The sequence below is a fragment of the Mizuhopecten yessoensis genome, unplaced genomic scaffold, assembly GCF_002113885.1.
Source record: "Mizuhopecten yessoensis strain PY_sf001 unplaced genomic scaffold, ASM211388v2 scaffold11069, whole genome shotgun sequence".
Taxonomy (NCBI): Eukaryota; Metazoa; Mollusca; class Bivalvia; order Pectinida; family Pectinidae; genus Mizuhopecten; species Mizuhopecten yessoensis.
The window spans coordinates 549708-577558 of NW_018408864.1; the positions used below are offsets into that span (position 1 = coordinate 549708).

Sequence of the window (27851 nt, forward strand, 5' to 3'; positions counted from 1 at the left end):
GTCTAGTTTATGATTAAATCACCGATAAAAAGTTTGAAGAAATAAATCGGCTCAAAACGTATCAATGTCAATGTTCAATTCGGCCTCACCTGCAGACGACATGTGCGCCTCGGTCCGCCGATATTTTCCTGTTTGCGTAGAGCACAAAGCCGTTTACTGGAAAGTTACATATTATGTAACACCGAAGTATTTCCACATCAACCATGCAAAACCCTTTAAAACCTTTATTATCATCGTAGGTGACGATGGAGAATAAATGTTCACCATCATATTCATCGCTTCAATCTACACGTCCGCCATTTTTATGATTTTTTTTCGATTTGAAAATCTCTCGCACACCTTTGGTTATTACTAGGGTACACTGCCGTGAATATCGAAAGTAATGGCAAAACAACCAATCAGAAGCCGTCTACTATACGCGTTCGGGTTTGGTATAGCAACAACCTGACTTCACACTTCCTGGCTACCGATCAAAGCCTACAGACCGAGAAACGACTATAGTCGTGCGTAGCACTGACGGCCCGACTTTTAAAAACGACTATTGTTGTGCGTAGCAGCCTAAGGGTTAACAAGTTGAATAATGCTGGGTTGTTGGAATTTGCACATTGGTAAAATTGGTAAATATTAGCCCGACTGACTAATAGCTCTTAAAATTAATTTCTAGCCCAGAGTCACATATATATAAATGAATTTATAACTGTTCCCTTTGTCCTGGGATACAGGCAATGTCATGATAAATGTTCATGGTTTCATGGAGAGAGGTGGGTCAACTCTAAAATGTGGCTATATAAGGAAAATGTCATCTATTTATCTGTTATTTCTGGACAACTTGATGTGTGTATTTACAAGTTCTGTGATTAACCAGGCAACATTCTCAGTGTCTGATGAGATTACAGATTTGATTAGTACCTTAACTCATTCACCTCTACATATTTAAACTGGACTTGCCCAGTCTTTGATTTGGTAATGTTCAAATGAGACTTTAGGGGTGAATAGGTTAAATTTCAATTGATGTAGCTAACATTGTTATCATCTCTAACCGACAACTCTGAAGTAATTTTGTCAATCCTAAACCAAACACCATTTTTCTCGTGCAATGTCAATTTCTGTGTACTAGAGTCAGGTACTTGCACGCTGACCTTTACATATAACCCCTTGGGTAGTGTGTCGTTGAGTGTGCACCTTTTTAAGAAATCAATATGTCCCTGATCTCATGAGGGCCTGGCTCCTCAGTATCTGTAGTGCTGTTAAGTGTGTTACTACCACTGCCAGTAAAATCATGTTACATCCTTCCCTTGTCTTTCCTACGTTCTCATGACAATCTGAATCCATTGCGTCAAGATTGCTTAGTATTTTAATCCTAAACACCTTACACCTTATTGGTCACTTCATTCATTTTTACAAATGTAGGTAGGGAAAGATAGTCGAAACAACTGGCTCAAAATCCCCCCCCNCCCCAAAACTTTCCCTATCAAAATCCAAGATGGCTGCCTGTCTGCCATGTTGTTTATCCATTCAGTCTCTAAAATTGCCCTGCACAGCTAAGGACCAAGGGGAACCTACATATAAAATTCGAGAAAGATCCCTCTGGTACTTCTTGAGAAATATCGATAACAAACTTTCACAATCAAAATCCAAGATGGCTGCCTGTCGGCCATGTTGTTTATCCGATCAGTCTCAAAAGTTGCCCTGCACAGCTGAGGACCAAGGGTAACCCTACATATAAAATTTGAGAAAGATCCCTCAAGTACTTCTTGAGAAATATCGATTACAAGAATTGTTTAAGGACGGGCGACGGACGACGAATCGACAATGGACCATGGACGCAGGGTGATTTGAATAGCCCACCATCAGATGATCGTGGGCTAAAAACCTAAATATGCTGGAGTCATACCAATAATAGCATGTATTACATAGAAAAAAATCTACAGTTCCTTAGAAAAATTCAGTAAGATTAAAATGTTCCTGCTATTTGGTTCATATACATGTAGCTACTGATTAAAGAATAAAAGCCACTTGAAACATTAATCAGCTTGTAACCATGCCTCCTTGCTGTTCTAACTAATTTGAGTTTTAATATAGTCACGACTAAAAGAAAGAAAACTAATTTAGAATGAAATTATATTTTTTGTTCACTTTAAACTTATTACAAGGGTTGCTTTATCATCTGGAAAAAAAATCCTCTGCATTTAAAAGAGGCTTTCCTTGTTTAGATGTAGTCAAATTTCAATAAAAGTAAATTACTTTAACTGAACAGCTGTAAAAAGCACACAAATGGTTATGTCTCTGGTCCTCGAAGCTCCTAATACTTGGCTTCAAACACATTTCTCTGCACCGTCATAAACAGATATTGATCATTGGTGAAATGGAGTGTAAGGCATGGTGGAAAATACAGCAAGAAACTTAGCACTGATAACATGAACTGAAGTTACCCTGGAACTGCTACACAGCTAGGGGAAGAGGAAAAAGATTATAATCTACTTGTAGTACTGATACACCGAGGTACACATGGACTGGTACCCCACAGTTTGTACTCAAAACTGGTAAACACCCCTGAGTCTATGCGTGTCTTAAATATGAATTTCTAAGATAATAATAGCAATATAAAACTTATGACAGGGGATTATCGAGGATTTTTTGGAAATGGACCCTGGGACGAAAATGGGAAATATCATCAACATAATAGCCATTTTGGGAAATCTTGGTAATCATTATACCAACTCTTGAGTACATGAAATTAGATTGTTTTATGTTAATTTAAGCCTATCTTTATGGCAGCATGATCATTCTGTTCTTCTTCCATACTTGTCATTTTGAGAATGCAGTCCATTGGGAGGAATTTGTTTAAATTTACACATCTTTTTTTAGATTTCCCAATTTGGAATTTTCAATGGGTAAATTCGGGAAAATCAGACACATTTTCAAAGGGGCAATTGGTCCTTTAAATGGACTTGAAATGTACCCTGATAAACCCATGTTTTCAGAAACTTTTATCTCTAAAGAAGGTCAAAGACAAATTGAAAATATTATGTCCTTTGACTGTTTTATAGAAGAGTTCCTTGTTTCACATCAACTGTTTTATAGAAGAGTTCCTTGTTTCACATCAACTATTTTATAGAAGAGTTCCTTGTTTCACATCAACTATTTTATAGAAGAGTTCCTTGTTTCACATCAACTGTTTTATAGAAGAGTTCCTTGTTTCACATCAACTGTTTTATAGAAGAGTTCCTTGTTTCACATCAACTATTTTATAGAAGAGTTCGTTGTTTCCCCATCAACTATTTTATAGAAGAGTTTGTTGTTTCCCATCAACTATTTTATAGAAGAGTTCCTTGTTTCACATCAACTGTTTTATAGAAGAGTTACTTGTTTCACATCAACTGTTTTATAGAAGAGTTCCTCGTTTCACATCAACTATTTTATAGAAGAGTTCATTATTTCACATCAACTATTTTATAGAAGAGTAAATTGTTTCACATCAGCTGTTTTATAGAAGAGTTTATTGTTTCCCATCAACTGTTTTATAGAAGAGTTTGTTGTTTCCTATCAACTATTTTATAGAATAGTTATTTGTTTCACATCAACTATTTTATAGAAGAGTTCCTTGTTTCACATCAACTGTTTTATAGAAGAGTTACTTGTTTCACATCAACTGTTGTATAGAAGAGTTCCTTGTTTCATATCAACTGTTTTATAGAAGAGTTACTTGTTTCACATCAACTGTTTTATAGAAGAGTTCCTTGTTTCACATCAACTATTTTATAGAAGAGTTCATTATTTCACATGAACTATTTTATAGAAGAGTAAATTGTTTCACATCAGCTGTTTTATAGAAGAGTTTGTTGTTTCCGTTCAACTGTTTTATAGAAGAGTTTGTTGTTTCCTATCAACTATTTTATAGAATAGTTATTTGTTTCACATCAACTATTTTATAGAAGAGCTCCTTGTTTCATCCCAACTATTTTATAGAAGAGTTATTTGTTTCACATCAACTATTTTATAGAAGAGTTCATTATTTCACATGAACTATTTTATAGAAGAGTAAATTGTTTCACATCAGCTGTTTTATAGAAGAGTTTGTTGTTTCCTATCAACTATTTTATAGAATAGTTATTTGTTTCACATCAACTATTTTATAGAAAAGTAACTTGTTTCACATCAACTATTTTATAAAGGAGCTCCTTGTTTCACATCAATTGTTTTATACAAGAGCTCCTTGTTTCACATCAACTGTTTTACAGAAGAGCTCCTTGTTTCACATCAACTGTTTTATAGAAGAGCTACTTGTTTCCTATCAACTATTTTTTATAGAAGGGTTATTTGTTTCACATCAACTATTTTATACAAGAGCTCCTTGTTTCACATCAACTGTTTTACAGAAGAGCTCCTTGTTTCACATCAACTGTTTTATAGAAGAGCTCCTTGTTTCCTATCAACTATTTTTTATAGAAGAGTTATTTGTTTCACATCAACTATTTTATAGAAAAGTAACTTGTTTCACATCAACTATTTTATAGAAGAGTTATTTGTTTCACATCAACTATTTTATAGAATAGTTACTTGTTTCACATCAACTATTTTATAGAAGAGTTATTTGTTTCACATCAATATTTTATAGAAGAGTTCGTTGTTTCACATCAACTGTTTTATAGAAGAGCTCCTTGTTTCACATCAACTATTTTATAGAAGAGTTATTTGTTTCACATCAACTATTTTATAGAAGAGCTCCTTGTTTCACATCAATTGTTTTATAGAAGAGTTATTTGTTTCACATCAACTATTTTATAGAAGAGCTCCTTGTTTCACATCAACTATTTTATAGAAGAGTTTGTTGCTTCCCATGATGATCAATAATTTGTAGCTGACTTGGACTGGCCTTTAAACACCAAAGTGATGATCAATAATTTGTAGCTGACTTGGACTGTCCTTTAAACACCAAAGTGATAATCAATAACTTGTAGCTGACTTGGACTGTCCTTTAAACACCAAAGTGATGATCAATAACTTGTAGCTGACTTGGACTGTCCTTTAANCCTTTAAACACCAAAGCGATGATCAATAATTTGTAGCTGACTTGGACTGTCCTTTAAACACCAAAGTGATGATCAATAACTTGTAGCTGACTTGGACTGGCCTTTAAACACCAAAGTGATGATCAATAATTTGTAGCTGACTTGGACTGTCCTTTAAACACCAAAGTGATGATCAATATTTGTAGCTGACTTGGACTGGACTACTGATACAGTCAGCATACAAGTCACAGGTGCTATAGTTTGAACTCAAACGTCTATGAGAGCCATTTGATTCAGAAATCAACTGTAATGTTTAGAAATAAGAAACCTCTAGAATTGTCAGGACTTACTAGATACAGGGTAATACTTACATAGTCTGAATCACCTGTCTCTGATCCACCTTGGGGCTGTCAACACAAAAACAAACTCTCATTAGTAAATTATGATATATATAAATGTGTTTATACAGTACAACCTGTCTAAATGAATCAGTTTTTCAAATATTTACAACAGTATATACTATAAGTAAATTACATCTGTGGATTTTCAAAACCTGGTTATTATTTAAATGAAATCATTGTTTCCAGTGTTGTTTTCTTTAGACAGCAGTTACCATAAAAATGTAGACATAAAAGTGAAAAATATGAAATTTTGAAAAAATACTGAAAACAGGTCAATGTGAAATGGTCTAGTGCCAAAGCCTTTTTTTTTTTTTATCAAACTCCGTTCTCTATTTTTTTTTTTTTTACAGAAAACTGAAAATAGGGTTTGTCTCCAACAAACAATAAAGAATAATCTTATATTTCCAAGATTCTTCAGTGCATTTTTAATGAGATGATTGCATGATCTTTCTCCAATTTTAATAATTCTCCTCTTATCATCCTATCTAATACCCCAACCTAACACAATTGCAGTACACGATGATTAAACTATCTATGTGAATTAGGATATTTTCCACTTTGTGAGCATTTCGAGAAGTGAGAAACCTAATGATCTTGTCAGAAATCTACCTAATCGGAATCAATCATAAACGTCATTAGATAAACTAGAGCTGTTATCAGAAGACGACCGGATTTAACAACAGAAAAGACTAAACAGAGATTTCACTAGTTTAACTGGAAGTATACAACAAGTTCCTTTGAACGCAAGAATTTGTGGTTTGACCTTTGTGGAACTTGGCACCCTCTCATTTTCTACAAAATATCACTCCTTGTCAATGTCATTAATCATTGTAATTTCATACTAAATCCTAATTGATTTTTACACTCCTCCTTGACAAAAAGTTAAGGAGCACAGTTATAGAATTGTTTCTGCTGTTAATATTATCAATTAAATCAAGTTGGTAGTCTGTAAAGGAAAAATTTCTTCCCCGGAAAAAAAAGGCCTGGATGAGATGCAGGCTATTTTTGTTTGCCCTATAAACGTGTTGAGAGATTTAGTATTCCACTTCAAGCGTTTCCCACTACATAGAAAGGGATGGACATGTGGCATTTAGAAACAGAATCTGTAGCCCACTTTCAGAGCTGATTGTGACGAAGCTGTGCGATCCAATTCAATAAGAGAGAACCTCTTTTCTAGTCAATTTAAAGCAGCTTGCTTCATTAACTTTGTATATTACACACTGTTTTATACATGTCTTTACAATTACAGCAACCTTGACATTAAAAACTTTTACATTTCTCATTGAAATAAATACTTGTTTTTTCCTTTCTCATTAAATAGTCTTATTTAATTTGGAAATTAGTGCAGACCAATTCTATGTAGTCCTTACAGAGTGGGTACAAGGCTAGATCCGAAATACGGTACCAGAAGATCGATGGTTAAGGTCTCAATATGTGACCTAAATTACATCAACAGTCAATCTTATTATATTGTCCCTTAATTTAACCTTAGAAGTCACGATTTACCTCCCTTTTACATATATAATAGTGTATGATAGGACATGACCTACATAGTATTATCAAGGGCTGCCCTAAAAGGAACAAATTACTGATATGAAGACTTATGTTGAGAAGAGTGGGCTGCACAATTAGAGTATGACAATGTCAAAGATTTGAACTTACACCAATCCCAAACCCTACACACTAAGGTTTGAATCTGTGACTTTAAACCAAGTGAACATGGTTCAAAATCTATGAAATGCCACCACCCAGTACACACCACAATTTCTGTCAATTTGTACAATCATGGTTAAAAATGAGTCAAATTGAACCAATCATAACACTATGTATGGTTCAAATCTGTTGACCTTCAAAAGTTAGAACACCACCAATGGTGGGAAAAAAACCTCTAAGCACATGCCTCCGGCAAATATTCATCAGAAATCCTCAATATTTCTCATTATAATGTAAGACTTAAACTTGTACACCTTTAAGTAAAGGACATAAGTTTTGAAACTGCCAAATTAAACAGATGATGAGTAAAGCGGAACAACAATAATTCAGCACAAGTTTTGCATTTAAAACACTCACTCGATAATAGAACAACCATATAATTGTTGGCTTAACTATACATTTCATATTGTAATATAAAATACATATATATAACCCAGCTGGCCTCTTTAGATACCTTAGATAGGTTTTCTTTTCTGTAAGATAAAAGGATATATTTTTTTCTGCAGGAATGTGACTTATGAAGCCATGTGTAAGTTACTATGGCTGTTGAATGTGCAAGTATGTCAAGTATTTCTGACAAAAGGAAGAAGACCTTACATGGTAAAGGGATCAATGGAAAAAAGACAGGAATATGACAGAGGGAAGAAGACTAGAAATAGTGGTAACGAGATAGAGAGAAAACATGAACGTGTCAAAGGAAAGACTTGAGATAGTAACGAGATAGAGAGAAAACATGAACGTGACAAAGGGAAGACTTAGATGGTAGAGAGATGGCAATAAGACATGAACATGACAAAGGAGAGACTTGAGATGGTAAAGAGATAGAGAGAAGACATGAACGTGAAGAGGGAAGACTTGAGATGGTAAAAAATTGGAAAGAGACATGAACATGACAAAGGGAAGACTTGAGATGGTAAAAGGATGGAAAGAGACATGAACGTGACAAAGGGAAGACTTGAAATGGTAAAGAGATAGTGAGAAGACATGAACGTGACAGAGGGAAGACTTGAGACGGTAAAAAGATGGAAAGAGACATGAGCATGACAAAGGGAAGGCTTGAGATGGTAAAAAGAAGGAAAGAGACATGAACGTGACAGAGGGAAGACTTGAAATGGTATAGAGATAGTGAGAAGACATGAACGTGACAAAGGGAAGACTTGAGATGGTAAAGAGATGGAAAGAGACATGAACGTGACAGAGGGAAGACTTGAGATGGTAAAGAGATAGTGAGAAGACATGAACGTGACAAAGGGAAGACTTGAGATGGTAAAAAGATGGAAAGAGACATGAACGTGACAGAGGGAAGACTTGAGACGGTAAAAAGATGGAAAGAGACATGAGCATGACAAAGGGAAGGCTTGAGATGGTAAAAAGATGGAAAGAGACATGAACGTGACAGAGGGAAGACTTGAAATGGTAAAGAGATAGTGAGAAGACATGAACTTGACAAAGGGAAGACTTGAGATGGTAAAAAGATGGAAAGAGACATGAACGTGACAGAGGAAAGGCTTGAGATGGTATAGAGATGGAAAGAGACATGAACGTGACAAAGGGAAGACTTGAGATGGTAAAGAGATAGTGAGAAGACATGAACATGACAAAGGGAAGGCTTGAGACGGTAAAAAGATGGAAAGAGACTTGAACGTGACAAAGGGAAGACTTGAAATGGTAAAGAGATAGTGAGAAGACATGAACGTGACAGAGGGAAGACTTGAGACGGTAAAAAGATGGAAAGAGACATGAGCATGACAAAGGGAAGGCTTGAGATGGTAAAAAGAAGGAAAGAGACATGAACGTGACAGAGGGAAGACTTGAAATGGTATAGAGATAGTGAGAAGACATGAACGTGACAAAGGGAAGACTTGAGATGGTAAAGAGATAGTGAGAAGACATGAACGTGACAAAGGGAAGGCTTGAGATGGTAAAAAGAAGGAAAGAGACATGAACGTGACAGAGGCAAGACTTGAAATGGTATAGAGATAGTGAGAAGACATGAACGTGACAGAGGGAAGACTTGAAATGGGAAAGAGATAGTGAGAAGACATGAACGTGACAGAGGGAAGACTTGAAATGGTAAAGAGATGGAAAGAGACATGAACGTGACAGAGGAAAGGCTTGAGATGGTATAGAGATGGAAAGAGAAATGAACGTGACAGAGGGAAGACTTGAGACGGTAAAAAGATGGAAAGAGACATGAGCATTACAAAGGGAAGGCTTGAGATGGTAAAAAGATGGAAAGAGATATGAACGTGACAGAGGGAAGACTTGTGATGGTAAAAAGATGGAAAGAGACATGAACGTGACAGAGGAAAGGCTTGAGATGGTATAGAGAGGGAAAGAGATATGAACGTGACAGAGGGAAGACTTGAGATGGTAAAAAGATGGAAAGAGACATGAACATGACAGAAGGAAGACTTGAGATGGTATAGAGATAGAGAGAAGTCATGAACGTGACAGAGGCCGGACTTGAGATGGTAAAGAGATAGAGAGAAGTCATGAATGTGACAGAGGGAAGACTTGAGATGGTAAAAAGATGACAATAAGACATGAACGTGACAGAGGGAAGACTTGATATGGTAGAGAGAAAGAGAGAAAACATGAACGTGACAAAGGAAAGACTTGAGATGGTAACGAGATAGAGAGAAAACATGACAGAGGGAAGACTTGAGATGGTAGAGAGATAGAGAGAAAACATGAATATGACAGAGGGAAGACTTGAGATGGTAGAGAGATAGAGAGAAAACATGAACGTGACAGAGAGGAAACTAGAGATAGTAAAGAGAGTGGAGATGACAAGAATGATGTTTAAGCTGAACAGTCCATACCTAAGTCAGTTTGGATGACATAACATCTGAATTGGCCATGTAAATACCATCTATACAGGTTCCCCAGCACTAGCAGCACTAGATGCCACCACCAACATTATTTCCAATATCTGCAGATTTACGAGCTTGAAAAATTGTTTAGAAATCTCAGTAGGTTCTGGGTGATAACTAACAAGAAATTAATGGTTTTCGCTATCTAGGACTCCAGAGATGAAAAATCACTTTTCAGAAAACTGCAGGTTGGTATGATAAGCAAACATTAAGCTTACTGTTGCATGTGATCTAACAATTCCTTTGCCCATAGATCAATACGAGGTGTGAATGCCATTGTTGTATTCAATATTTCCATCTTGTGTACATACCACCAACGGAACATTTGTTTAGAACGAGATAGATCAGCTTGTCATCCGAATCAAGCACTCCCAACAAAAGCATCTGCACATGATCTCAGCATGAAATAAAATGTTTTAATTTCTGTCATAATGTTTCTTCTGTGGTACAAACTGCCTATGTAATCTTGACAGTAACCGCATGTGACGGAAGTGTCGATGTGGAGTAAAAATCTCTGCCATAAATATATGTAATAAACTACTCCTTGAAACTCTACCACCATATGAAGGATTGCATGGATGTAAGTATCTACAAAATGTTTTCCCGACAAGAAAAAAATGCCTGCCATATATCAATTCATGCTACAAACTAGGAATTGAAATGCACCACTTCGTGATTGAAGCATGCATGTAGCCGAAATGTGACGTCAATGACAAGAACAAACCTACTATTACGTTTGAAAATGTATTATATAAACAACACAATATAAAGAGGTTATGGATAAATAGATAGTAAGAGATAGCATAAGGAAAACAAAGCTATGTATGGGTCATATAGCCTACAATTAAGCAAGTATATCATAAAACTGACAAGAGATCCCAGAGGGATCTTGGCGCCCACCTTTGTACCATCTTCATTAGTTCTTTGTCAGTTCGATCTTTTTTCTTCTTTCCTCTAATCTGTTTGATCGAGTCATGTTAACAGTAAATGCACCTTGAGGTAACTTTTGATCTAAACTTAATACTGATGTGTATGAAAGCCAACCTTCAAAGTGAGTTTGTCATTTCACATATTTACTAGTACAGTACTTAATGTGAAAGAAATAGAATCGATCATTGCAATATGAGAAAGATCTGTTTAGTTCTTCTTTTAATCCATTTTGTTTTTATGATCAGTCTCAAAATATAACATACACAACGAGGGATCAAGGGGAACCTACATTTAAAATTTGAGAAAGATCCCTCCCGTACTTCCCGAGAAATAGCGATAACAAACTTTCACTATCAAAATCCAAGATGGCTGCCTGTCGGCCATGTTGTTTATCCGATCAGTCTCTAAAATTGCCCTGCACAGCTAGGACCAAGGGGAACCTACATATAAAATTTGAGAAAGATCCCTCTGATACTTCCCGAGAAATAGCGATAACAAACTTTCAATATCAAAATCAAAGATGGCTGCCTGTCGGCCATGTTGTTTATCCGATCAGTCTCAAAAAAATGCCCTGCACAGCTAAGGACCAAGGGGAACCTACATATAAAATTTGATAAAGATCCCTCTGATACTTCCCGAGAAATAGCGATAACAAACTTTCAATATCAAAATCAAAGATGGCTGCCTATCGGCCATGTTGTTTATCAGATCAGTCTCAAAAGTTGCCCTCCACAGCTAAGGACCAATGGGAACCTGCATATAAAATTTGAGAAAGATCCCTCTGGTACTTCTTGAGAAATACCGATAACAAGAATTGTTTATGGACGGACGACGGACGGCGGACGACGGACGACAGACGACGGACGGACCAAGGACGCAGGGTGATTTGAATAGCCCACCATCAGATGATGATGGGCTAAAAATGGGAACAACTAGTCACTATAGTATTGCTAGGTAGAAGATTCCAGAGAATCTGAAATGTACTGTAGATATGCATGGACATGCTTCAAAGTCAATGTGCAAGCCAGCACAATTCACTATACAGAAGGCAACTCCTGTCAATCTACAGATCCAATTTAAGAGCACACATTAAAATAGACAAAGAATGGAATACAGAGGAATTGTACAACAAAGAATCATGAATTATTTTCTAAACTTCAATATAAAACACTGTTAAAGGCTCAAACTGTCTTTGTACAACCTTTGTTAATAAGCACTGTTATTGTTATCTTAACTGAAATATTGTTCCTAAACACTTTTTAATGATAAAATTCAAGTGCATTTCAAGGCCCCTTCCAGAAATTTTCAATAAAACGCTTTTGGGAAAGAAGTTAAGACTTTCCCTATTTAATGTGTGGATACCGTCAATATAGCACCAAATTAAAACAATTCATTACAGATTTAGATTAATCAATTAATTTTTAATTATCAATTATCAAACAAAACTTTAAAACAGTCCTTAAATAACAAACTTTAAGATACCTTCAGAGGAGAGAAAACATGTCAATTATCACACGTATATATTTTTAGCACTTTTCAAGGACTAGTAAGCATTTAAGCACTTTTCAAAATACGCCCGATTCCCAGCACTGATTTCAATTCCAGCACTAAAAAAGGCCTGAAGAAACTTAATGCAAGAGCGCTTATTATTGACTGCACCAATAGATCTGATGTAACTTGAAGAGGAAAAAAACAGGGCATCGATGTTTACAGCAATAGTAAATAAAGGATATTTTTATTTTTTTATTTATTTTTTTATATATGAATAACAGTTATATCTTGCAAGAGGATTTAAAGTTTTTGTGTTTCTTGTGAAAAATATTCAACACATTAAGATAGTCTACCTACCAGGTACCATTGCATAAGTCATAATTACTAGGATGAGTTCTTCTCATAGACCGTGTTTTAACCTGGAGTTGTCTCCCTTATATACAGACGATGAAGCAACCAAAACAAGTTCCTATTTCTGGCTTAGAGTAACTTCCCCTGGTAAGCCCTGTTTCTTTCAATGTTCTTTTTTCATTTTTGTAGATTCTGTGATACACAAAATGAAATCTCATTATTGGGCTGTTCATTTATAAATTCCTAGATAGGCAAAGTGAAGGTTTGGCAGTAGAAAGGTCCCGAGTTTAATTCATACAGTTTTTGTTATTTTATTTTTTTATATGTTTTTATTAAAACATTCAAATTTCAAACAACTACAACCCTGTTAAGTACATTGCAACATGTGCATTTAATGGAATAATTCCTCTGAGAAGTACAAATACTTCACAACAGTAACAGAGGTAATAATATCATTAACTTGTTGGTACCTTTATTCTTAATGCTGAACTGAGTTTGTGCTATGAGCAAAACTGTCATCACTGACTAAGACTCTGACCATACATCCTCCCTATATCCTGTGGTGAAGGCATTGATCCAAAAACACAGAAGGTTTACATCATCAGCAAGCCATTTTACTAGATACGCATTAAGGCTGATGGGTTAATGGGTGGTCAAGAGAAATCATGGATACACGCTGGACATTAGTACAGCCAAAATGACCATAATGAGGCACAACAGCAACATTACATAAAACCAGATTAAATCAAATTAGGGGGTAAATCAGATTATATTCCACTTCAGACACAATGACCATTACATCATATAACTGCATCAGCTAGGTTTTCCACAATTACAAGATTACAGACTAGAAGCCTCAATTGACTGCCATACAAGGTCATAGGGTCTCACCACACTTATATACAGAACAAAAACACAAGGGTAAGGCTAGCTGTCTCAATGACCTCCAAACAAGGTCATAGGGTATCACCACACTTATATACAGGACATAAACACAAAGGTAAGGCTAGCTGTCTAAATAACCTCCAAACAAGGTCATAGGGTCTCACCACACTTATATTCAGAACATGAACACAAGGGTAAGGCTAGATGTCTCAATGACCTCCAAACAAGGGCATAGGGTATCACCACACTTATATACAGGACATAAACACAAAGGTAAGGCTAGCTGTCTAAATGACCTCCAAACAAGGTCATAGGGTCTCACAACACTTATATACAGAACATAAACACAAGGGTAAGGCTTGATGTCTAAATGACCTCCAAACAAGGTCATAGGGTCTGACCACACTTATATACAGGACATAAACACAAGGGTAAGGCTAGCTGTCTAAATGGCCTCCAAACAAGGTCATAGGGTCTTCTTCTTCTTCTTTAAATTACGGAGGCTCCATCAATTGTGACGTTTATGCCCTCTCAATGACCTCCATACAAGGTTATAGGGTCTCACCAATATATATAGGACATAAACACAAAGGTAAGGCTAACTGTCTAAATGACCTCGAAACAAGGTCATAGGGTCTCACCACACTTATATACAGGACATAAACACAAGGGTAAGGCTAGATGTCTCAATGACCTCCAAACAAGGTCATAGGGTCTCACTACACTTATATACAGGACACAAACACAAAGGTAAGGCTAGCTGTCTAAATGACCTCCAAACAAGGTCATTGTGTCTCACCACACTTATATACAGGATATAAACACAAGGGTAAGGCTAGATGTCTCAATGACCTCCAAACAAGGTAATAGGGTCTCACCACACTTATATACAGGACATAACCACAAAGGTAAGGCTAGCTGTCTAAATGACCTCCATACAAGGTCATTGGGTCTCACCACACTTATATACAGGATATAAACACAAGGGTAAGGCTTGATGTCTCAATGACCTCCAAACAAGGTCATAGGGTTTCACTACACTTATATACAGGACATAAACACAAGGGTGAGGCTAGATGTCTCAATGACCTCCAAACAAGGTCATAGGGTTTCACTACACTTATATACAGGACATAAACACAAGGGTAAGGCTAGCTGTCTAAATGACCTCCAAACAAGGTCATTGGGTCTCACCACACTTATATACAGGATATAAACACAAGGGTAAGGCTAGATGTCTCAATGACCTCCAAACAGGGTCATAGGATCTCACCACACTTCTATACTGGACATAAACACAAAGGTAAGGCTAGATGTCTCAATGACCTCCAAACAGGGTCATAGGGTCTCACCACACTTATATACAGGACATAAACACAAAGGTAAGGCTAGCTGTCTAAATGACCTCCAAACAAGGTCATAGGGTCTCACCACAATTATATACAGGACATAAACACAAAGGTAAGGCTAGCTGTCTAAATGACCTCCATACAAGGTCATTGGGTCTCACCACACTTATATACAGGACATAACCACAAGGGCTAGGCTAGCTGTCTAAATGACCTCCAAACAAGGTAATTGGGTCTCACCACACTTATATACAGGACATAACCACAAGGGCTAGGCTAGCTGTCTAAATGACCTCGAAACAAGGTAATTGGGTCTCACCACACTTATATACAGGAAATAAACACAAAAGTAAGGCTAGCTGTCTAAATGACCTCCAAACAAGGTAATTGGGTTTCACCACACTTATATACAGGACATAAACACAAAGGTAAGGCTAGCTGTCTAAATGACCTCCAAACAAGGTAATTGGTTTTCACCACACTTATATACAGGACATAAACACAAAGGTAAGGCTAGCTGTCTAAATGGCCTCCAAACAAGGTCTTAGGGTCTTCTTCTTCTTCTTCTTTAAATTACGGAGGCTCCGTCAATTGTGACGTTTATGCCCTCTCAATGACCTCCATACAAGGTCATAGGGTCTCACCAATATACAGGACATAAACACAAAGGTAAGGCTAGCTGTCTCAATGGCCTCCAAACAAGGTCATAGGGTCTCACCACACTTATATACAGGACATAAACACAAGGGCTAGGCTAGATGTCTCAATGACCTTCAAACAAGGTCATAGGGTCTCACCACACTTATATACAGGACATAAACACAAGGGTAAGGCTAGATGTCTCAATGACCTCCAAACAAGGTCATAGGGTCTCACCACACTTATATACAGGACATAAACACAAGGGTAAGGCTAGATGTCTCAATGATCTCCATACAAGGTCATAGGGTCTCACTTCTCTTATATACAGGACATATTGGACATAAACACAAGGGCAAGGCTAGATGTCTCAATGACCTCCAAACAAGGTCATAGGGCATTACCACACTTATATACATGACAGAAACACAGTCACAAACTACCTGACCTATATATGAGGTACATACAAGGTCATAGGGTTTTACCTTATTTACAGACTGAAAGACAGAGTCATTAACTCAGTCACAATGACCTGCATGCAAGGTCATCATAGGGTTTCACCACACTCATCACAGGAGAGAAATGAAGGCACAGACTAGCTATCATGTTGTCCTACATACAAGGTCAGAAGACCTCAACACACATACAGGACAGAAACAGTCACAGCCTAGGTGTCACAAGGACCCATGTACAAGGTCGTCATTTCACAAAAAAAATATTCAAGACTGCAGACTCTCATTGACATGCACACAAAGTCATAGGGTTTTCTGACACAGATGTCACTCATATCTTACAAGATAGCAGACTATATATTTCATTGACCTACATATAGGTATGACATCTGTATAGACAAGCTGTTACATTGACCTACATACATGTACAAGGTCACACATTATCTAACTGTCTCACCACATTTACTCACATGATACACCTGTATACATGGGCCCACTTGTATAAAGCATCTCAACTCTTGAGATTTCCTCAAGTCTTAGATTTCCCATAGACAATACATTGCTTGAGATTTTCCTTAACTTTGAGATGTTTTATACAAGTGGACCAAGGTCTAACATACAATAATACATACATGCATACAATATTATGTATGCATGTAAGATCAAATTACACACAAAGTCACACATATGTTCAAGGTCACATAAACAAGGTCAAAGGCTTATTGTCTCGTCACACCTATACACACATATATACTGAGTGTCCTTACATACAAGGCCAAAAAGAAACAGCTTATCTATGAACTGACACATTTAATCTGATTTCTCTTAACCACTTTTGGAAATATTTTTTTATTAATGCAAGCTTTTTTCATCTGTTGACCATGGAATTTAACCAGCTATATAGCAGAATCCGGCAGGTATGTCAACAATCAATTGCTTTTAACTAAAATCAGTAATAATAGTTTTTTGAAATGTACTATGAAGACTACGCAGACATTTTCCTTTTAAAGATAAATTATTTTTTAGAAACAAAATAATAACTTAAATTGCATTTCACAAAATAATTATTCAAATACTTAATCTATCAAAATATGCTCTTCAGCTTTAATCAACTGAAAAGCTTTTCCAGTAAAACTAAAAATTTCATTATGTTTTAAAACCAAAAAATAATATTCAACTTCCTTCAAAAAAGTTTATGAAAAGTTTGTTTTTGGCATAGCTAAGAAAAAGATCTATTTACTAGTTATACAACATATGATTTTAATTTTCATATAACATTGATACAGTCTTCCAAATAATAACAAAGAATTAACAAATATTTCTGAAAATGTATATTTAAACATCCGGTATTATTTTCTGGAAAGTTTAAGAACTAAATAAAGGATGACCGATAATAAAAAATAGTTTGTTAACAACATGTTCCTTTAAACTAACATTTATTATTCAAGCCATGTACACATATATCAAAAGCAAAAAATAAAATAAATCAATTAAAATTTAAAATCACATTGATAAATGAAGTTGTAAAAGAAATAGTAAATTTTGTTTATCAACTTTAAGAAATTTAAAGAAAAATATTGAAGCAGATAATATTGAGAAGACATCAGCCTAAAAGAAGTCAATGATAAAAAGTAGGTAACAAAACGCCAGACATTACCATTAGAAGCAGACAATGTGACAAGCCGCTCCACAAGTACACCAATCAGACGTTTGCACACAAACCTTGTCAAATGCTCTACCTACGGGAGGATACGGATGAACCTGATTGTGTCCCATAATTCTCACAACTTCCTGTACAACTCCGATATTGATAAATATTTTGGCATATCACAAATACATGTGTTCGTTGTCCCCATGGTGCACCTTCTGACTACATATGCTAATTGCAGGATAAGACGACTGATTACGATAAAAAGCCATCATCCAGATTTATATCTAAGCCATATGATTTTTTCTGTTCTCCAATGTTGGCTTACTATCTCCGGTCTGCGATGTCAATAATCTGGGAAGACCATTAGATTTTCAGGGGCCTCCTTCTACTAATTGTATCAAAAACAGCAATGATAGTATGTTTTATTTATCAGCGTACTTCAAATACCTTCCCAACAGAGTCACACTCGCACAAACCAACTTCTTGGGTGTCAAAATTCGATTTCTGGATGTATCAGAAGACATTGACAAACAGTCACACATCCCTAAAGGAAAAATCGACCTAAATGAGGTCTTGTGCAATAGTAAGATGTGAATTTAGTCTAATGCAATTTGTCAGGGGACACATGCAACATGGTTTGCATCCATGAAGTAAAAGAATATAATCAACATAACTTTGGCAAATCAACCTTATTTAATAATTTATAAATACCAGATGTTTATACATGACATTTTCATTTATTTTTTTGCGGAACTAAAAATGATTGAATTCCCCTATGATATAAGGGCTGAGCTGGAGCTGATGGACCCACTGGGAGGAATGGATTGAGTACCGGAGTGTTTACACCTTCCCACCAAAACCGTTTTAGCGCCCCCATCCTGCGCCATACACTGTAGAGTGGACTAATCCTCTACATATGGCATTACCATTCGTTATTTCAAGCCATACTTTTGCATTACGAATTCATAATTCTGTTTTATTAGTATCCAGTTTCCTGCTGGTGAAATGGAGATTTAGGCGAGTGAACCTTCATTCACCGACAGAATTATCCTTATTACTTTTAGAATTCATAATTATTAGTATTATCATAGTTGTTTACAACTTTATTTTGACTCAATTCAGTTATCATCACTTAACATCAGCCATTTACAAAAGATAACATTGTCATAACAGATATCAATACTGACAACATTTAGCATGTTCATATTAAATGACAACAAGTTTGAGATTCTGTTCATAACATTTGTCACCAAATCACCAGAAACAATCTGACACATACCTTTTATCAAACAAGGAAAAGCAAGGGAAGACACCTGCCAGATTCATATTCAGCAAAATGATATGTTTACATTAAATTCTAATTTGAAAACTTAAATCTTTTCATTATTTAGATGGAACAATTTAAAGAGGTCCTTGTCTGCAATTTTTTTAAGGCAGATTTTGTTTTCAGCATTAAGACTTAATCCAGACTCACTGAACGGATAACAACTGCAGTTTTCCATCATGTATTGACAGAAAAAATATGTCAGTACTGATCAAAATCCAATTTCCTTCAAACCCTTTCTTCACAGTTTTAAATGAGTGCAATCTTCGACAAAATGCTGGTGAAACATTTTCACGTTTTTCTCCCCAAATGAACATTTATCACACACAGGTAATTAGGAACATGTAGAATCGTGTCTGTGCGGCTCAGAGGGCTTGTCATTAATAAAGGGTGACAAAGAATTTTAACAGTGCTACTTAAACCTGCATATAAAGAGGATAATCTCTGTTCTGACTGTACACCCTCACGTGAAACATCAGTTACCTCCATCCTCACAACATTCGTCTTGTCAAAATTGGCATTTAAATGATGCCACAGGACAGGTTCTTTGTAAAAAAAGTCAATACCCGACCTGTACATCCCTTAACCCTGGTACAACGCATTTACCTTCATTTTCACGACAACTCTGTGATAATCTAATCAGAAGTTTTTTTCTGTACAAGAAACTGGTCTGGCACCTCAAAAATTTATTACAGCACAAGAAAATCAGACCAGTGGATTTGAAAATCAATAGGAGACACACTAGTCACCCAGCAAATATAACAGTAGCTTTATCACTAGCACTGGTCAACTTGGTTGGCTACATATGTCAATACCAGTGGTCAAGTACAATGACCTTTAACTGTAGATACAACTGGCCAAGTATGACAGCCAACTGTTGGTACAACTGGCCAAGTATGACAGCCAACTGTCAATATAACTAGCCAAGTATGACAGCCAACTGTTGGTACAACTAGCCAAGTATGACAGCCAACTGTCGGTACAACTAGCCAAGTATGACAGCCAACTGTCAATACAATTAGCCAAGTATGACAGCCAACTGTTGGTACAACTAGCCAAGTATTACAGCCAACTGTTGGTACAACTAGCCAAGTATGACAGCCAACTGTTGGTACAACTAGCCAAGTATGACAGCCACTGTCAGTAAAACTTGCAAAGTATGACAGCAAACTGTTGGTACAACTAACCAAGTATGGCAGCCAACTGTCAATACATCTAGCTAAGTATGACAGCCAACTGTCGATACAACTGGCCAAGATTGACAGCCAACCGTCGGTACAATTGGCCAAGTATGACAGCCCATTATATAAGTACAATTCGTTGTCCAGTATGATGACAAATAGAAAGCCGGAAATACATTTTAGCGTATAAATACACACCTAAATTATCTGGTTGTTATTTGATCACAAAAAGAATACTTAGTTTTAATTCAGTGCCTTGAAAGTGGCACATATACCACTTCCATTGGATTTGTGCAACAATTAACTGTTTCGACTGGTCAAGTGTAACATAGTGGCTCCAACTCTTAGTATCTTTGGTTGACTGCCAATTAATACCAATAGTATAAACATAGTGTGGGGTCTTTTAAGCAACATTTTGACATCGAGTGCAAATTTTTATGTAACTTTATTTGCCAATAAATAACTAACTCAAGGGCAAATAGCATTGCCTTAATTTCCACTGAAGGTGCAAATTACATTGCCTTAATATTCGGTTGAGATACAAACACAGTGCTATCGATAAGAAATTCAGGCCAGGAGTACCAGCCAACCATTTTCCTTATTCCACTATATTGAAAATAGTTTGAAAGTGTTTTGTATAAACCAAATCTCATCTCAGAACTACCAGACAAATTCGAAATTCAGGTCATTCCATATTTTTGCCAATTTGGAAATAACAAAGTTCAGGCTACAATTAGCCTCGTTGGAAAGACATGTCCAAATCTGATAAAAGAAAATTGGACTAAATTGATTCCAAACGCTTCCAGACATTCGTCTTTGTTTCACACGGAACTGGATGAGTCGGGTCTCATCACTGATTTGTATGGTGGGCCTGACATCAGCTTCAATTCAAGTGGGTTACTCCAGAGGGTATATCATTGATGCAATACCTACATACACGCAAGCCTTACGCGCCGGTTATAACACCCAATATTTACCGTATGGCTGACGTGAGAAAGTGTGATCTCTTCTGACAGCTGTGTTACACAATTGCCAGTTCAATTGCTGCATGCAAATTTAACATGAGATTTTATCAGGATCAAACACAACTACAGGCCTTACTGGGTATTCCATTTAACTGTATACCTCACCAATCACACGAATTTACTCTCTGATCAATAGCACGCAACGTACTCTGTCACTTCTGACGGGTATGCATGTAACGGCACCGAAGTGTCGTCACAAGGCTGCTGAACAACCCAGATAATAACATTCTTCTATCAATAGTGCATCTGTACGTTCTAGGCTTATTCAAAAAGCAACAAAGGCATGTATCTGCTAAAGCAACCTACGATCAGTCTCACTCGCAGGGTTTTAACCCAACTTACGATCCAAGTGGGAGACGTTTTCAATCCACCTATCACTACATATGAAATAACACTTTTTCTGTTGTATCCACTCTCAAAATCAAATATTTCACTCCCTCAAAATTAACTGAGGGTTGCCATCTTGCAATTTATTGAAAAACAACTTTTAATTTTATATTTGAAGTATGTCATTAATCACAGAAATAAATTCTTAATATCCTGAAGCAGCAATGTTATTGCTTTTCCTGAAGACTTTATGGTTTCAGTGCAAAATATCCGCAGTTTTCCATCATGTATTGACAGAAAAAATATGTCAGTACTGATCAAAATTCAATTTCCTTCAAACCCTTTCTTCACAGTTTTAAATGAGTGCAGTCTTCGACAAAATGCTGGTGAAATATTTTCACGTTTTTCTCCCCAAATGAACATTTATCACACACAGGTAATATATATATTTTACTGTCTCCGACATATTCAGAATGGCATGTCACCGACTTTTGACTTTTATTACGATTATTCAAGTCAATTTTGTAAAAGTACACATAACACAGGCCCTCATTCCTAGAGGTCACTTGCACCATACTGTTAAACACCTTACCTGGTACCCTCATGTGGCAAGTCAACAGGAAAGTTGTCTGTTAATTAAGTTGGAGAGCTCACTGTCAACTTATTACAAATAGCGACCCACAGTACATAAATAGAAGGACCATCAACAGTTATTTGTAAAATTATCATTGTTTAAATAAAATGTATAGAAATATTTGTCGTTTCTGAATTAAGTCTTCTAATATCGGTTCCAATATGGCAAGTAATAGCTCCAGCTCGGCATGCAAGTCGAAAAACGTGAATTGTGTGAAACTTCAGTCATGCCCATTTCAAACCAAGTCTATTTCCAGTTGTAATATTGTCATTAGAAATTTGCAACATATCTTTTCTCTTTACTTCTACTATTACTATATATGTATCGTGATACGCATCCTATTGTCAGGGTTATGTATCATTGAGGCTCTAGCTATCAACTGCGCCACCTAACCACCCACAAGTTCTCTTTCAAGAACTTGATGTAAGGATTGTTTTGGGAAAACACAGCCTGCATTCCCAATAAGGTAATAACATCATTTAGCTGCAAATTTAAAAAAAATAGTCCATTCATATGCCATTTTTATTCACTACCATGAGAGATGGTATTCTAAATAGAGTTGAACTGCATTTCTATAAGTGATGGAACCAAAACTGGCTGATCAATGCTCAACAGAGATAGTAGCAGTTAGTTATAGCTTATATTTCTCTGAACCCCCAAAAATAATTTGAAAACAAAGGAAGATTAAGGTTTAATAATCTTGTAATTACAAGGTTTTATTGTATATGATATTTAAAATCAATACAGTATCTTAACTTCAATAACCATACGCCTCTATTACAGCCTAGATATGTAGCCCACCATGCATCGTAGCACAACGCGTGTATCAGAAAGTGTGTTTATTGTGCAGTAGGGACTGCGGCTGAGCTAGCACACACGGCATACACATCTGTGGCCAGCTAAAGGAGACACAATCTAATGGCACTCTACACAGGTCCTCAGTTGCATAGGAATCGCACTCAAAATCGACAGCCAAATGTCACACAATTCAGCCATCGCCCCGCCATGCTATATCACCCTCCTGTAGGCCAACAATAGTTGAATAACTTCCCCAGTGCTGTAATGAATACCGATGGAGTCCAAGCCCCCTAGCTCTGATACTTCCGAGCCACAAGCCGAGCACGATATCATATTCACCGTAAATTAGATCTGGAAATGCTCTTAAGACCTATCATCCCCGTATAGAGTCGGTGATACACTATCAATGGTAGTCATCCTGATCCATTAAACTGTCCCATAGCTGTTAGAACTTTATAGAGTTCTGTGTACGGCTGTCTCTACACACAACGGTAAAACACTGGTCTTACCTTCACAGAATGGTCAAAACACTCATCTTACGTTCTCATACATAAAACTGTCACTTTCCTATATACAACAAGTCATCTTCTCATTCACAACAACAGTGATCTTCTCATTCACAACAAGTCATCTTCTCATACACAACAGTGATCTTCTCATTCACAACAAAAGTCATCTTCTCATAAACAACAAGTCATCTTCTCATACACAACAAGTCATCTTCTCATATACAACAAGCCACCTTCTCCTTCACAACAACAGCAATCTTCTCATACACAACAACAGTCATCTTCTCATATACAACAACAGTCATCTTCTCATATACAACAAGCCATCTTCTCATACACAACAAGTCATCTCATCATATACAACAACAGTCATCTTCTCATATACAACAACAATTATCTTCTCATATACAACAACAATCATCTTCTCATTCACAACAACAATCATCTTCTCATTCATAACAACAGTCATCTTCTCAGACGCCACAACAGTCATCTTCTCATCCACAATAACAGTCATCCTCTCAGATGCCACAACAGTCATCTTCACAAACACAACAACAGTCATCTTCTCATACACAACAACAGCCATCTTCTCATACACAACAACAGTCATCTTCTCATATGTATACATCAATTCATCTACTCATACAAAACAACTCATTTTTTCGTATACAAGTCATCTTCTCATACAAAACAAGTCATCTTTCCATACACAACAACAGTCATCTCATTCTCATTTCTCACAGCCAAAATGTCACCATCTCATACACAGAAGTCCATTTCCATCATTTACTCACACAAATACCATTTAATCACATTATTGTATACACCTTCATATACTAAAAGAGCATTTGAATTTTCACAGAGAACAGCTACATATTGTCTTACACATATCAGCCACTTACGCTTGCACACACAGAACAATCATCTTCTTATACAAACATACAGCATTGTCTACACATGAAAACATCTACAAACAAAAATACCCAAGCAAACAATTTACCCATCTTGCTTTTCTCAAGGTCTGATAGTTACAAACCCTTTTGTCGAAAGATAACTTGTCATTTTTAGGGGAAAACACTGATGTGACATGAGTTTCACGTCATGGAGTAATGACAGGAACATGTTGGACGTGAGAAGATATGGAGAAGTGTAGACAAGCACTGTGCTGGGATCAGACGTCAGAAGGGCTGTCCTTTACTCCGCCATCTAGAGCACAGTAATAGGTTTCATCGTACATCTCCGTTACCAGTAATAAACGGTCCACTCAAATGCTGTATTTAGCAGATTCCATAACAGGGGCTCCAGCCCTACCGCTATAAGTGGTTTGACATGAGCCGACCAGACGCTCTGCATCACAGGATAGGTCAAGTATATATGGTAACAGCATAGTCTTATGGCCCACTTTCCAGACAGAAAATGCTCTCAAAATGCTGAGAGAAGAAAACTAAACCAAGCCTTCTTTGGATTCATTGGAACAGGCAAATTTCATTTCCTTTCTATAAATATTTATAATTTCAAGAAGGCCAAATGGGAATGAGGCAAAGGACTGCAGCCTTTTTCACATGCAATGATAAAAACTTCATATTCAGTTCAGGAATCTTCCAGAATAACATTCAAATATTTTCATTAATAAAATGTCCAATTTTGTCTCCAACTTATTTTTCCACTGATAAGCCACATGCTTAAAAGTCCCTTTAAAGAAAAATTATATAATGGTAAAATTTGTGTCTCCCCTCATTAGCCGATATGTATATTTACTTCACAACTTGTTTGACTTCTGAGGTGAAGGTCACAGTGACCTTAATACAGTCAAATCTGTATTAAACAACCACCTTTTGGAAAAAATCAAAATTGGTCACTTAACTCATTCGCCCCTATTCCCGCCTGTAGTTGCGATATTGCTGTGCACTGCACGGCGACTCCCGTCCGGGATCGTGGTGTTTACAGTGTCCGCCATGTCGGTAACCGACTACACTAGGGCCAAACGACTGATGTTAAATGAGTATGGATTGGTGGACAATCACACACACCCACGTCTAAACCAATCAAAATCCTTCTTTCAAATAAACATTTCTAACAAAGAAACATCTTTTCATTGGTTAATATGAGATGTACATCATGTTTGAGCACGTAAAACGAACACATAGAATGCAAATGTAAACATTACAACCACGATGGATTCTAGTGACGATAGCGACTTTGAATTTGATGGTTTTAATGCGGAAGATATTGCACGATCGGATGAAACTTTACAGCGATTATTAAACAGGGATTCTGACATTGAAGTGAGCGAATTTGATGACGGTACCGACAGTGATGAAGATATACCACTGGCATTTCTCGCGCGACATTGGGCTCGTTTAGATGTAAACAATGGCGAAGATTCTGACTCTGACTATGATATGCCCTCGTGGACTGCCAATCTTTCTGCGGAGAAACGGAGGAATTTACAGAAACTACTGGAGCAGTTACAAGGTTTCCTAACACTGCTAAAGAAATAGATATTTTTAAGAACGTTATCCCCACTGATTGGTACGGGAAAATAGCGACCGAGACAAACAGGTACGCCAGAGAAAAAATCAGGGAAAATGGCGCTGACCCAAAATGGACCCCAACAAATGCAGAGGAAATTCAAGCTTTTTTTTGCCTTCAACACCACAATGGCAGTCATAGTAGCTCCAAATCAGGATCTCTACTTCACATCTGATGCATTTTTTAAACCAACAGGGATTTCTGAACGCATAACAAGGGATAGATTTGACAAACTTTGTCAATACTTTCATGTGTGTGACAACACAAACAATCCGCCGAGAGGCCAACCTGGATTTGACAAATTGGCACACATCAGCCCAATTTTAGAGGACATTAGACAAAAATGTAAGTCTATTTATTTGCCTCACTGTGAAACATCAATTGATGAGGCAATGATAGCTTACACAGGTGGCCTGGGATTCAAACAATATGTCCCAATGAAGCCAACGAAACGCAGCATCAAAGTGTGGGTCAGGGCTGATCCACTCAATGGATTTGTCAACGACTTCCAAGTCTACACAGGGAAAGTTGGAAATGCACCAGAAGTTGGACTAGGAGAACGTGTAATGAGAGAGCTGACTCAAGATATCTGGGGGAAGTATCACAAAGTATATTGTGATAACTATTTCAGTTCTCTCCCTTTGTTCGAAGAACTTCTCCGTGAAAAAACATACGCCTGCGGAACATTTCGAACAAACAGGAAGCACATACCCAAGGCTATATCACAAGCTAAGCTTAAAAACCAAGGGGATCTCATCATGCAGCAGAAGGAACAGATGCTGTGGCATGGCATGACAAAAGAACTGTTCACATATTGTCAACATGTGACAGCCCCCTTGAGATGGACACGGTCCGGAGAAAGAAAAAAGATGGGACTGTTAGAGATGTTCCCTGCCCAAAAGCATTGAGGAACTACACAAGCTTCATGAATGGGGTTGACAGAGCAGACCAGCTTCGCTCTGCCTACTCCATCTCAAGGAAAGCAGCGAGGTGGTGGAAGTATCTGTTTTGGTTTCTGGTTGACATCTCCATCATCAACGGGTTCATCATGATGAAGGAATCTCCAACCCATCAACTTAAAACCAAAACTGGGAGAGCAAAACCAAGAACACAACTAGACTTTAGAAAAAAACTGGCAAAACAACTAATGGGAGGTTATTGGCTGAAAAGAAAAAGGGAGAGGGTTCAAAATAAAGCTACAGAAGGACTGATTCACTGGCCGACCATCCTGACGAAGAAGAAGACATGCAAACAGTGTTCTAAACAGGGTGTCCGGAGAGAACCAACATCTGGATATGAACAGTGTAATGTCAATTTGTGTGTTGCCTGTGTCAAGCCTTACCATCGGTCTAATTTCCCAAACTTGTTCCAGTAATAAAATCAGAGGAAAGTTACTGATACTGTGTACATATACTGGGGTGGGTTTTTTTGGAAAATTTACAAAGTGTTTACTTTTTGTGAGCTTTTTTTAAAGTAAGTATTTATTCTGGAGTACAAAAAATTACCTAAAGTGATAGAACACTTATTCAACACTGTGTGTTTCAAATATGGTAAGTTTATGTTTATTATTTAGCATGTTATGATGATTTTAGTTGTAGGTGTTAAATATTTTGCTGCTGTATCACTAAGGAAGCTGATATGGCTTAGGGAGTCTGGCTCAAAGGGATGTTTAGGGATTGCATCCAAGATGGCTGCCAGGCCTGAAAGAGTTAACAAAAGTGATTGTTTGAGCGTAATCTTTTAGAGAATTAGATAACTGACTAAAATA

At 36.9% G+C, this 27851-nt stretch overlaps 1 protein-coding gene across 5 annotated transcripts in view; it reads right to left on the bottom strand.

Annotated features, from left to right (window-relative positions):
- Positions 1 to 27851, bottom strand: part of LOC110465311 (disks large homolog 1-like) — a 243433-nt gene that overhangs the window by 154003 nt on the left and 61579 nt on the right. For all 5 annotated transcript variants that reach the window (XM_021521034.1, XM_021521036.1, XM_021521035.1 and 2 more), the window contains one exon: positions 5384 to 5419. In XM_021521034.1, the coding sequence (XP_021376709.1) occupies positions 5384 to 5419 (36 nt within the window). The remainder of the gene's footprint in view (positions 1 to 5383; positions 5420 to 27851) is intronic.